The 13,694-nt window shown below is 46.8% G+C and overlaps 1 protein-coding gene across 3 annotated transcripts in view; it reads left to right on the top strand.

Annotated features, from left to right (window-relative positions):
* Nucleotides 1-2,837: 2,837 nt before the first annotated feature.
* Nucleotides 2,838-13,694, top strand: part of GRIP2 (glutamate receptor interacting protein 2) — an 89,188-nt gene continuing 78,331 nt past the window's right edge. For all 3 annotated transcript variants that reach the window (XR_004161313.1, XM_031555580.1, XM_031555582.1), the window contains exon 1: nt 2,838-3,030. Coding sequence is in view for 2 of the 3 variants with exons in the window: in XM_031555580.1 (XP_031411440.1) it covers nt 2,952-3,030 (79 nt within the window). In the remaining variant the exon portion in view is untranslated. The remainder of the gene's footprint in view (nt 3,031-13,694) is intronic.

Here is a 13,694-nt window from a genome sequence, read left to right as displayed (position 1 = left end):
TGCGAGCCACCTCGAAGCACAGCACGAGGAGACCGGGGCTGCAGTGCTGGAAGGGTCCATCCAGTGCTGCAGTCTCTGGTGGGGATGTGGGGACAGTTAGCCCTGAGCAACCCATGATGCCAACACAACTGCTAGCTGTGAGGTGGATTGAGTCACGGAGAGGCATTGGATGGGGATGGCTTTGGCTCCACATGCTGTCAGACATGATAATTACAAATTGGAGGTGAACGTGTCAGTGAAGAGACTTTATTTCAGGAGTCAGGCTTGGCAACCTTCTTCCCTTTCTCTTTTGGATGCCTTTGAACAGCTTTCAGTTCAAGTTTTTGTAATCACCAGGGCGTAGCTCCTTCAGCTGCTTTGTTTTGGACATGTTGCAAAGACCCAAAGATGCTTCCCTGTTCTCCGTGCCCAGTGCTCATGTAACAAAGCTGCTGCCCATGGTGAAGTACCCACCTGAAGTGCTGGTGTGTGCATGGGAGTAGGGAGAATTTGTCTCGGTGGGTACCAGAGCTCTGTTTCTAAAAGGGTGAGCCCAGTGCTTAGCAACAGCCAAACCATTGCCTGTCCTCTGGGGCTGCAGAACCTCTCACCACATGCAGCCGAGGGCTGCCAGGTCCTTCCTCCCTCCTTGAGCATCCTTGGCTGCTTCCTGCATGAAGCCCCCGCTGCTGGATAAGGCAAAGCCTGAGGTCTGAATAATTAGCAAGGAATTAGCTGTGCTTTCATTACAAGACAGTCTTCTCGGTTCCTCTGGTGTTTGCATCTTCCTTCTTTCATCTCCTGCCTGTCATAGGTGCCTCACGCGGCTGTGGAAACTCTGGGGGGCTCTGCTGAAGGGAGCAACAACTCAGAGCAGGGGGGTGAGGGCTCATGCTTTGGCCCCACAGATGTGGCTCAGGGCTCTGGGTCCAGCCTTCACCCCACTACAGTTGCCACTGGCCAACTCACCTCTCCATGAAGTAGCCAAGTGCCAGTTCCCCACCTAACGTGTTAGGAAAGCTGATTGCTTGATGCCTAGGAAGCTGATGGAGTCTTAGGCTGGATTTCTCTGTGTTTTATCAGGGTCTATAAATTAAACAGAAACTTACGGTGATGAGGAAAGGAGCCCAGGAGAGCCATTATTTGTCGGTAAGACATCGTGTCTAGTGGTTTTGCTATGTGTTAATTGAAAGCACTGGAAGTTTTAGCAGGAACACCTGAAGGCAGCAGTACTGAGTGCAGCTGTGAGGGGCTGCATCACTCACAGCCTTGCTGTTCAGCAGTAACCAAACATGTTAATGAAATGGCTGAGTGATGGGGTCACAGAGCCCTGGGTCTTTGTTGCTAAAGCTCGGGTCCCTGCCTGCGCACCCATTTATTCTCCCCTAGTGCTATCCATATTGCAATTTCCCTACCAACCATAATTTTCCAACTGGCTTATCCCTGTTTTGGTGGTGCCCGGTGTGGTAGGGACTGTTCATCATCACTGTCCCCTTCCCTGGTTGGGAGCAGTGATGTGGAAGGGGTTGCCCCCTTCCCTGGGGATCCAGCTGGTGGGAATGATGTCTTGTTTCTGATTAGAGAATCATAGCATGTGCTTCCACCTCCAGCGCTCATTAATAGCTCATAAATAACCCGCTAGGACAGAGATGTTGAGGATAACACATTGGCTGGAAGGGATCCAGGGCAGGGGCTGGACTCACTGCCTGGGCAAGCATTCACAGCCAAAGTGAAATTTTAAAACCCAGAGTCCCTTCCGTATGAAGGATTGGGTCTTGACATGTAAGCTTTGCCCTATACTGTCACCTAATGCTGTTAGTGCCCCTGGAACTGTACATGTTGAGGAGAAATTGCTATACATAACAGTCTGTGGGAGATAAGAATGTTTGCCCTCTCATTTTTCAAGAAATTAGCAGGAAAGGACAGTTTTGCAACAGAGAAACGTATGAACTGATCAAATGTTTAAAATGCACATTTTGTACAACATCTTGGTAAAGTCCTCCTTAGAAAATTGTTAAATCTCTCAAATTATTATCTAAATAAATATTTTATTGTGTTTTAATTCACTTTATTATATTGCACCACGACCTGAGCACCTTGAATTCATAAATAAAAGAATTATTACGTGCAGTCATTGCAATATGAAAATTAATTCTTAAGTGCTTGGAGTCTTATAAAAATTTCAGCAGGCTTTCTAAAGCAAGTGATATGAGTTATTAAGCACACGCATTTTTCCGCTCTTAAACATTGCAGGTCTGCAGAGTAGAAGAGGAGACACTAACAAAACCTGTGCTCTTTTATTGAGAGAGCAGAGCGTTTGGAGGGCAGAGTACCCAGCTGTTACACTGCAGCACTCTAATGGCACCTCTGGACACCGCAGTAGTGATAAAGCACCACAGCACTGTCTAACAAGTCAATTAATAACCAGTTCTGGTAATGGGAAGAGAGCGTGCTTTAGTTGCCGTTCAGCACAGTGTTCTCCATTTCTGTCTCTAGAAGATCCTCTCAGCAAGGAGGAATGGTGAGGTCTGCTCCCCTTTGTGTAAATGTGCACTTCCAATGGCCTCTGGGGCAGCGGATGCCCAAAATTGAGTTGGATGGTACCCAACCTCTGGCACCCACCCTTTGCGGAGCTCCTCGCTACCCAGGGGGTGTCCCAGAAGAAGATAATTAGGCTTGTGCTAGTTCAGCTTCCTCTGATCTCTAAGAAAGAGTTAATTACAGCCTTCTCCCTTTTGCTCAAAGGTGGCTGGGTATTATCATCAGAGCTGTAATTATTCATGCTAATTACTTATTTGGAGAGGGAGAGAGAATGAGAGAGTGAAGCCCCAGACTCCACATCAGCGATTAGCAGAGCAGAGCAGACCAGGTGCACTCCGTTAGGTTTGGATCAAGGTGGGGCTTGGGGGTGCCAGGAGGTTGGGGATGCAGGAGCAGCTGTGAGTGGACACGGAGCAGACCTGGCTCTTCTGATGCTGCCGCCTCCTCTGGGACTGAAGAAAAAGAGCATGCACTTCTTGCAGACCTTCCTCCGGTGGAGGGCACTCCGAGGTAATCCTGGCTGGAGCCTTTGTCGATTCGGTGGCTTAATTAACCTTTTGCTCACTCCTCTTTCCTTTGGTTTTGAATCTCTCTAGGAGAGAGCGGGGTGGGCTGTGAGGTGCTTGGTGTCTGGGCTGATTATTTCATTAATGGAACAGGAACTTGGGTGACCCCTGGCTGCCTCGGTGCCGGTGTGCTGCCCAAGCAAGCTGGGGAGGGGAAAGGAGGCGATGTGTTTTGTCTCTCCTACGTTTGTGCTTTAATAAAAAGCACGATTTCTTTTGGAGGTGTATTCCTGTAAATGAGTCTGGGTTTGCATGTTCAAGCCAACTGGATTTAAGCTCCCTTTGTTGGTGGCAGGGGGCACCTGCTTATTTGATGGCCGCAGTGAAGTGCTTGGAAGGCAGCAGTGTGGTGAAGCTGAGTGTGCTGTAGAAGCTGGGACCAGGTGGGAAAACGCTTCCTTTGTGCAGACAGTGGGAAGTTGTCTCCTTTGGTGTACCTGGAGGGATTTGGGGATGGTGTGCCCTGAGCATGATGGCACACGACAGCTTTGTCCAAACCAAATGAATAGCTGTGACGTGGGAGACTGCTGTGAGAGCTTGAATCATCCCCACAACAAAGTGGTTTGCCGTGCTTTTATTTTTCACTGGAACAGTAGGAACTGCATGTCCTGCCCGACCCAGGTCACTAACTGCTCCTGGTAGCTCATCTGTGCACTGATCAGTGCTGAGCGCTCAGCTGTGATGCAGGTTGCTTTTTGTTGGCTCTTCTGCTTTAATCCTTTGGTTCCTGCAGTTCTTAAGGCTAAGGAAGAACAGCCTTAAGACTCATGTTTAAAGGTGACTTGAAATACACAGGTTTTAACAAAATAACCACAGGGAACTGCCCCTTGCTTTGCCTGTTCCTCTCCATTCTGACAAAGGTCTCTGTCATCGTTTTTACGGCCATCATCCATGTGCTGTGCTGGAAGCCAAACCGGACTGCTCCTTTCTGGAGATCTTCAATTCCTCTTGTGTTTTAACTTCCTGACTCAGGAAAGACTTGCCATAATCATACTCTGAGTAATCTTTTCACCTGGACGTTTTACTACTTGTTTAAATGACACAGACTTTCCATTCCCATACCCTTTTCCAGCCAGGGAAGGCTGGCTCAAGCATAGTGAGCTGAGGACCAAGGACTGCAGTCATCCCTTCCTCCAGAGCAGGAGGTGGGGATGGGCAGATATTCCCTTGCCAGTACTGGGGCAGTTTGGATTTGCAAAGAGGTTGGAGGTGGGGATCGTTGTTCTAACAGAGGGTATTGCTGAACCTGAGCTTAAGATTTATTTCTAGTCCTTTAAGTCTTTTGCCTGCTGCTTATTGGGAACAGGAGACACCTCCAGAAAGACAAGGAATCCGAATTCGCTGCAGTGGTACAATAGAAATAGCCTTTATTTTGAGCCCACACAATCCTTCCAAATCTACACCCTCTAAAGACAGCAATTCTTTTACTTCTCTTGAAATGCATGGGCTTTAAGAACCTACTTGCTTCCTAAGGAAGCTAGTCAAAGTAGATTTTTCTATATTTATTCTCTTTTTTTCCCTTTCCCTCTGTATCTTCTGAAAATTACCCTCACCCTTTGCAGTTCTGCCTCTGAGCTGTGTGTAAGGGCACATTATCCAACTAATTGCTACTTAATACTTTCCTATGGACATCAGATTTCCCAAACAATTCCTGCATAAAGCTGTTGCAGAGCATTATAGCGTGCACACCCTTATAGCAAGCTTGCTTTCGATCTGCCTGTGGTTTGCTCCTCAAGGCAGGGTTGCAGGGTTATAAATGAATATTGACCTACTTGCACCTGTGTCACTCAGTAGCCTGAGGAGGTCTGGAACCTTTGGGCTGTGGGCCTGATCTTTGCTTAATGGAGTTTAAAGGCCAGGTGTTGGTGCCACTGGGGAGGAGAACAATGCTCTGGAGGCCAACAGGGCTTCTGGGAGACCACAGACTTCCTACTGTCTGTGTGGGCCCAAGATGTGAGGGAAACACATATGTCCATAGAGGGATGGTGTATGGCAAATGGTGCATTGCTCTGATCAAGGTCCTGCAGCTGTGGGACCCAAAAGGAGCGGAATTTACTTTGAAAATCTCCATGGGCTATGTCCTTTTCAAGCCACTCCTTGATGGATTTTCACCTCTCCTATTTCTGCCTTGAGATCAGAGTTACCTCATATAGGTAGGGAGGAACTCTAAGATTGGATTTTCCAATCAAGCTTTTGCTGTAGGGAGCAATCAAAAGAACCTTCAGATACAGCACTCTAAATGTCCCTGTAGGCATGGGCTGGTGCTGGCTTGAGTTGGGCTATGGCCAAAGCTGTTTTGCTGTGATGGTCTTTGTAGCTGTCCTGTGCCAGGAGTGACTTGTCCACTTGCTGCTTGATGCTGGGAGCTGCTGCTGTGTGTGTTCAGCTTCTGGAGGATGACCAACATGCATCCCAGGGATGTTAAGATATGCTTTGTATGAAGTTGGCTCTGGGAGGAGAGGAAGCTGACTTAGGCTCCATCAGCTGCTGCAGTAGTTGGGGCAGTGTTGCAGTTTTCCTCCATTTTTTTTCCTGACAAAATCTGTTAATTAGAAGGCTATATCAATCACCGCTCATTGTGTTTGACGCACCTGAGACTTGATGCTAATTTGTGGACTTGCTCTGCATGGCATCTGTGTCTGCCTGCCTGTCTGTAGGGAATAGGGCAGTTAGTAAGCAATAAAAGTTCTTGCTCTATCTCTTCCCAGCATATCTGTGTGTGGGGGAGGCAAAATGGTCAAGAGAGTGTTTACAAAACTATGCAATTTTAGAGTATATCCAAAAAAAAGCCTGTAAGTTAGCTATGAAAATAGCAGAGCTGAGAAAAGGTGTTTTGCTTGGAGCACTGACTTTTTTCGTGAGATATGACTTTTTCCTTCTTTTGTCCTCCTGACATTGATGAGGGCATCCTGTGCTGTCCTCATCCCCAGCAGAACCTCAGAATCCTTTCTCATGTCTCTCTGTGTCATTTTGTTAAATGGTGACATGCAGTGGTGATGTGATGTGACGGAGATGGCACGTGCCAAGCTTCTGCTGAGGGTGATTGATGTGTGTGTGTGTGCATATATACACACTAATATGATATATATATATATATCACTAATGCTGAGATATGTAACCAGTTTCTCCTACATTCTTGTGCCTGTGCAGCACTTGTTAGGGATTTTGTGGGCCATTCCCAAGCTCACAGACAGACGTGTTGCAACTTTCTTTTGTATTTTCCTTTCCATGCTCAGCTGTAGCTACAAGGTCCTTCATGCATTAATGGTCATCTTTCGTTTTTCCAACATACACCTAAACATTTTTAACAGTATTACAATTAATAAGCTGTGCTGCCCTGGCATTGTGCTGTTTTGTTCTCTTAACCCCCACGGCATTATGCACACATCCATACGTGCAGACCCACCGCATTGTTTTCTGCTGAGGTTCTCACCAGCTGCAAAGCTTTTGTATGTTAACTTTTTCTTTATTGAGCCTTTGCAAAACTTAAGTTACTGTGTGAATTTTGCATGAGAGGAGCAGCAAGGACAAATGTCAAACCAGGATTCTGTTCATGTTGAAAGGGTGAGAGAGAAGATAAAAGGGGTATCTTGTGCTTGTGTTAGATTCATTGGGAATATGAATGAATTATTATGATGACTGGGTCAGGCTTTCTCCTGGCTTACAAACCTGAAGGACTTGGTGCAGTGCCTGATTCTGCCTGATACATGGGTTTCTTGTGATGGTTATTATTTTTTAATTGTACAGCTGCTATTTGCTCTGATCAGCCTATATGGACAACAGCAACAAACAGTCCATGCATTGCAGCAACATTTTTTTTTCTTGCAGGGTGATGCTGTGACCCTGTGTGCGTGTGAGGGAATAAAAACATTAAACTGCATCCCTCTCTGTCCCTGCTCTCCTCCCCCAGCCCTGCGTTAGCCATTTTACAGGAGCTGTAGACCCTCCCAACTGCAAGCACATGCTGCTCTCTTGTGGAGCTGCATGCGTTGCAGGCTGAGCCCAGCTGGCAGCAGGCTGCTCGCCTTGCAGACTTAGGTGGGTTGCTGTGCATGAAGGGCTTGGTTTAGCAGCTTCTGAAACAAGTGATGCTCCGTTTGGGAATGGGAAATGGGATTTGCAGGTGATAAAATGAGGGTTTTTCCTGTACAAAACTATATCCCCTGCATGGGATGTAGCACAGAAGAATTGTTTGTGGAGCTGACTTGGTTTTGGAAGATGGGTGAGTGAGGAAGGATGGAGTTGGGAAAGGTTCTCCATTCTGTTTCAGAGCTGAGTTGGTATGGAGAGGCTGATGTGCCACCAGCCAGCCTAACTGGGATGTTAGAAACCTGCCTGCATGCCCAGCAAACTCCCTGCATATCCTGTGCCTGCTGTGCCACAGCATGAGGCAGTCACGGCACTGGTCCCTGCTGAGTACAAGGCAAGAGGTGGAGCAAACTTGAGATCTGGGCTGCTCCCAGAGGGGAACAGGAATTGCAGCTCTACTGAGGAACCTGCTGAATCCCAACGTTGTCTTTGCAACTCTTGAAAGCTTTGCTAAATAAACAGTGCTTATCATGTCTGCTAAAAGCAGGGTCCATTTTGGAGAGAAGCTCTGTTGCCCCGTAGGACAGGGAACAGGGAAGGTTTGAAGCTGGGCTGCAATCACAAGAGGGCAGAGCTGGCTCGTGGTCCTGAACTCCTGCAACCGTGGGGGACATCGGGAGCCAGCCTGCTGCCCTGTGCTGGTGGCAGTCAGGACTGTGATAGGTATGGGGCTGTGAGCAGGAACGTGCCTCTGTCCTTCTGACCCTGGCCTTGTGCATCAGTGTTACTGGGGAGGAATATATGAGTAAGATGAGCCTCTTGCTTGTGACCCTGCAGCTGCACTCGTGCCGTGCTTGTGGGAATTTCACTGTGCCATTAATAAAGGTTTCATATTAATATTGATGTTAGAATTGAAAGCATCAATTGAAAGCATCATGATTGTTAATCAGTGGCTGAATGGTGGCTCGAGCAGTGCTAGTAATGATATGTGGTAATAGGGCTTCCCAGGCAACCTCTGACCTAAAACACACAAATGGCATAAATGCAAATCATGGGTCCAGTTTGGATTGAAAATTGTGGAGGCATCATTGCTAATGAACATGTCTTCCTAGCAGAGTGCTAGTGTCTGTTGTAGTACTGCCTGGAAGGAGCTGGAAGGATCACAGTGGGATCTGACTCTTGATCACCTGTTGATGGCTGCTCTTGGCACTTATTTTGAACATACTACTCTGTACTATGGGAGTTCTTCTGGGTTGGGAGAATAGGGTGGCATTCCAGTTCTATTTCCTGTAAAAATAAATAAATGAAACAGAGTTGTAAAACTGAAGACAGAACCATGGCACCATCCAAAACACACTGGCATCTCCCATGGCTCTTCCCTGCAGTGAATGGCACTGAAGAATAGCCCTCCTACACAGCTTTGTTAGGGTATGCAGTTGGCTCTGCTGATCGGTCAGGCTACTCTGGTGTGTGTCTGTGCTAGTTAGGCACAGTGCTCATGTCTGCATCCTGGATCCACCTCTAATGAGGTGATAGCAGATGGCACATAGCATTAGCCTTCTTGGCTGCTCTCTTTACTTACTTTCTTATCAGACACCTACTTGCTCTTGTGCAAGTAGGTGATGGCTGAACTCCATTCCATGAGCTCTGCTCTCCAGCAGACTCCTCTCTTCTTAATCTTGTTCCCTTGTATTGTATGCAAGGAAGGTAAGACAGAGGGGCTGGGGGAGGGAATTCAAGCCAGAAGCAGCCTATAGAGTAGAAGAAAACTATAAGAGCATCCTAGATTGTATGTCTTTGAACTCCACTATTTTCAGTATTGTTCTTGTCATCCTTTTGTATTTCCCCCATACCTCTATCTTATCAGTTTTAGGAGTTGCTTTGAAATGGATTTTTCCCCAATTTACCCTCACTACCTCATTTGTTTAATTCAAATACTGCTTTAATCCTTTTCTGGCCCTACCTGAGCCCAACATTTTCACAGGAAATTAAAAACTTATTTCACTGGTTAGTTGCTTGCTCCCTGGTTTGCTGGCTGGGTGCCTAATGCTTGGGTTTTGTAATCTGCAGGGAGGTGGTGTCTGGTAGCACACAAATGGTGCATAAGGTAGGTCGAGCTAGTGCAGGCATGCAAGCATGCCTCAATAGCTCCTGGAGCACAGCCAGCTCCCAGCAGTGCCAGCCGGGCCAAGGGTGACAGTGTGTACTCATCTAAACAAGCAGATGCTCTTCTCTGTTGCCAGTGTGTAGCAGAGGTGCTTATGGCAATGCAGAAGAGCCTGATGGTGGGGCCTCTGGCTGTGGGTTCCAAACTAGAGCAGCAGAAGAGGGGTCCCACAGCTGGATGCTGCAATATCTCTTCAGGATTCTGTACAGAAGCAACATCAAATGATACTAACTTCCTCTATTGATCTCCAAAGAAAGGTTCCCCAAGGTACTGTGCATGAGGTGACTGGGAATGCTTTTCCTTGGGTGTCTTTCCAAGAGAAGTAGTCTTTTTTCTTGGGAGGAATTCAATTAACAAGGGAGCTGGGGATAAATGTTACCCTCCCCTTAATGGGAATGTACAGGGAACATATGTATGCTAGACTTGGCTTGTGTTAACAAGACTGAAGAGCCTGGTCTAAGATGCAGAGCAACACTTCTGAAATTGCTTAAACCTAAACCTGTCCCTAGGCAACAACATTTGCTTCAGTGAAGGCTCATCTCACACCTGTATGCTCATTATAGCTGAGTTCTGTTTAAGTATACTCATGGTAGAGCAGCCCATAAAATACAACCACTTATGCTTCAGCCATCTTATCCCCACTAAGTAAAAAGTGAGGATTGTTTGTGCCTCTGAGAAGAAAATGCCACGTAACACAACTCCTTTATACCTAAATGTGTTCCTGGTAGAACAAAGCCACTTAAAAACAGCTGTAGCAAGAGCGTGACACTGAGGCTGAATGGGACCTGGTGCTGCCTTCTGCCCTAAAAGCTGATTTGGGAAGTGTCCTGTACTACCTTAATACAGCATCCTTTTTGCAAATGCATTTGAACAACAGTCTTGGGAACAACCTCAAACGTAATACCTGATCAAATTCTGCTCATGATGTGTCAGATTAGCTGCAGATGCACTGCCAAAGCAGTCTTGTTTAATAGATCTCTATCTTCTGTACCAGTGGATTGAAACGGGTGAAAAAGATCTGGAGTTCTGGGCCACAGCATGTGGGAGGAAAGCAGCCTCTGAGTCACTGCTGGTTAATAAATGACAACAGAATTGAAATGCCTGGAAAGTCCCAACCATACTCTCATGTAGATTGCTAATTGTTGATCATCTGCAAAGCTCTGACCTAACTTCCTTGTTTCCCTAATGAAAAAGAGGATTAAAATGGCCTTTTCTCTGACATTTCAGCTGAGCTGTAATAGCATGCAGAAGGCACTGAGTTGTGGGGTGGGTGGGATGCCCTAGGCTCCCCTAGTGGCTCATCTCCCCTACCTCCCTCTGCACAGCCCTGCAGGGACCCTGTGGTGGTGGATCCTGGCAGCTGCCTCTTCTCCCATAGTTGTGAGAACATGGTGCAAAGAGTAGCTGCCCCCTCTTATTCTGGGAGGAGTCCCAGGACGTGATGCTGAAAAAAAGGAGGAGTGCTAGGTACAGAACTGCTGCTGCCTGTGCCAAGAGCCCCTTTTAATTCCCCAAAGGATGAGGGTACTCTTCCAGCATTTAAAGCTTGAGGCTCAACCAGCTATGTGTGTCTTGGGTTGGGGTGCTGCGTAATCTAAGATATGCATGCTGAGATAGCATGAATGATGAGCTTACAGCTCGCTTTGAACTCAGTCAGAGGAAGGGCCAACTTTGGTCTCTCTGCTGACAACCCCAGGAGATCAGGGCTTTCATATTTGTGTTTTAAAATGACTTTTGCACCTAAAACTTTTGCTGACTAATTCTACAAAAGGACATGCTGAAGCTATAGCCTGGGGAGATGTTGGAAGTATTAGTAGGTCATTGACTAAAGCTGTGTAAAGCTTACCAGGGTTGGGTTTGAGGTCAGAGCCTTGCTCCCAGATGTGCAGACACAGGCACACACCTGCCTCCGGCTCCTCTGGGCTCACTGTACTGCCAGCTCCCTCCTGGCTGTCCCCGTCTGCCTGATCCTCTGGAAGGAAACACAATGCTTTCCTAAGTTTAACTGCATAAGTACTATGGATGTTATCTCTTCTCCCCCCACCCTCTTTTGAAAGCCGCTTTAAAAACTGCACAGCGATTTAAGTGGCAGCTTGATGGGAATCCATAGCAAATGACTCTGCAATTAGTAAATCTTTCCTATTGTGACAGCTCTATTATTAAACTGCCACACATGCCAGGCTATTAATCCACTGTCTCCTCAATCCTCATGTTATCCCTTCCTTGCCCATCCTTTCCACCATTTCTTTTCTTGTTGTTTCAAGTTTCTGCTGCCTTCCAGTGGGTGTTTCTGGAGAGGGAGTGGGAAGGTTTGGTGGCACCATCTGTGCCAGGGGAGGTTCAGCTTGGACATCAGGGGAAACCTCTTCTCCGTAAGAGTGGAAATGCATTGAACAGGCTGCTCAGGGAGTGGTGGAGTCAACTGGAGGTGTTCAAGGTGCATGGAGAGGTGGTATTTAGAAACATGGGTTAGTGGACAATATTGGTGATAGGTGGATGGTTGGACTTGATGATGTTAGAGGTCTTTTCCAACCTTAGCAATGCTATGATTCTATGATCTCTTAGGTGCTGTCATCCACAACTTGCTTGAAACTTTTGCTACTTCATAACTAAAGAATGTGAAACTCCTCATTGGCAAAAGCCAAAGTTTAGTCCTCAGGAAATCACCTTTTGTTTTCAGGAGGGTGAAGGGGTGCTGTGGGAAGCTGTGGCAGTGAATGGGTGGCAATATCGTCTTGGTGGAGGGAAGAGCTCCCTCCTGGGAATAGTCACAGCTTTCCCAAGATCAGGTAGTGGAAGAGGACTTCTCAACCCAAAATCTGAGGCTTAAAAACTGTTGTGTGGATAAAGTGAAAGGCACCCAAAGTCATCCATAAAGGAGTAGCACCTTATTTTTGCAGACTCTTTCCTTTGGCCTCAGTCACTTAAATGTGGCCAAGATGGTACAAATCAGCTCTGCAATATGAATACCTAAATGATGTCTGCATCCTGTTGCTATGGGAATTTCCCCAAAGCCTGGGTACGTGCACAGCCTTGGTGCTGCACTGGGGATGTTGGATGCCTGCAAGCTGGGGCATCTGGTCAAAGAGATCTGCAGGGCTGGCAGGTCCAGGGAAGGGCTTCTGTCTCCTGCAGCTGCTGAGGCATTAAAGAACATGAGGGTCTGCATCCATGTAGTGCCAGCTTTGGTCCCATAGAATGAGGGATGGGCTTCTGCTGAGTTTGCTGCCCTCTGTCAGCTGTTATTTAGGAGGCTTTTAAATACAGTATTATACTCCTAATTGTGCTGAAATCCCTCAATCTGGCTGGATTTATTTGGAATTATGATCTTTTGCTCAACTGCCAAATCCAGTCAAATGCCATCTACAGGGAGTGAGGGCTACTGGTGCTCTTGGATTGCCTCAAGAGTGAATCCTGGTTTCTTTGTGGCAGTGCTTGCAGTGGAGGCTATGTGGAGGCTGTCCCTGGAGGAGGAGAAGGTGGGAGAGCAGGGAGCTCCTTTGGGAGGTGGCTGATATGGCAGCGATTGGACTGACTGGTGAAGGACACTTCTGTCTTCCTACTCCTCCAACTCACCATTCTTCTGCCCAAAGGACTTCACGTGCAGAGTGAATTGTTCCAGGAGTTACTCAGGCTATCTATGCTTTGTATAGTTAAATAGTCTATTAAAATAGTCTATTAACACAGCTGCAATTCAGATCACAAATATCCCTTGCAATGGCACAACTGCTGCCTAAAAAAAGACCCTACTGGCTTGCATGATACTTCTAAAGGAATCTGGTTCTTAATTACACTTGAAAATGACAGGAAATGCAGGTAATCATTACCAGAGATCCCTGGGTCACCATCTGCTTTGCACTCGATGCTCTCCAGGAGCATGGAGTTACTGCTGGTGGCACCTGGAGTCCTGCAATGAGGCGTTGATGGCCCTTTGCCATCCTCAGGGCTGTGTGTTGGCTCAGAGCACTGTAAGCTTCATTGCTCTGATTCTTTTGGTCAAAGCCTGTTTTCCTCTTGTCTCCCCCCACCTCTTAACATACATGCATCAATCCACAGCTACGTAGAGAGCAAGCCCATAATTTTCACTCAAATCTCCGTGTCCTATTAAGCCTTGTGCTGCTTCTTAGCAACAAATTAATAGCTGAGAGAAAGGGCTTTACAGTACAATATATTTTAGAGAATGAATATTCTTAAATTACCATTCTGTGAGTAACTTGGGAGAGTATTTCTGTTAGAAGAAACTTTTTCTAGGGATCTCTTTTCGACCTGTAGTGCCAGCTCCTGTTGTGCAGTAAGTCTGGTTATTACTGGTGTCAGGGATGTCAGCTAGCATGAAGGTGGGAGACAGCAAAAGCAAGACTTCAGAGCTATTTTGAAAGCACTCACATTTTCTCTTTGTGCCTTCTTAAAAA

The sequence above is a fragment of the Meleagris gallopavo genome, chromosome 14, assembly GCF_000146605.3.
Source record: "Meleagris gallopavo isolate NT-WF06-2002-E0010 breed Aviagen turkey brand Nicholas breeding stock chromosome 14, Turkey_5.1, whole genome shotgun sequence".
In the NCBI taxonomy this organism is placed as follows: Eukaryota; Metazoa; Chordata; class Aves; order Galliformes; family Phasianidae; genus Meleagris; species Meleagris gallopavo.
Note: the sequence above shows the minus strand (reverse complement) of the source record. Positions and strands in the feature narration are given on the sequence as shown.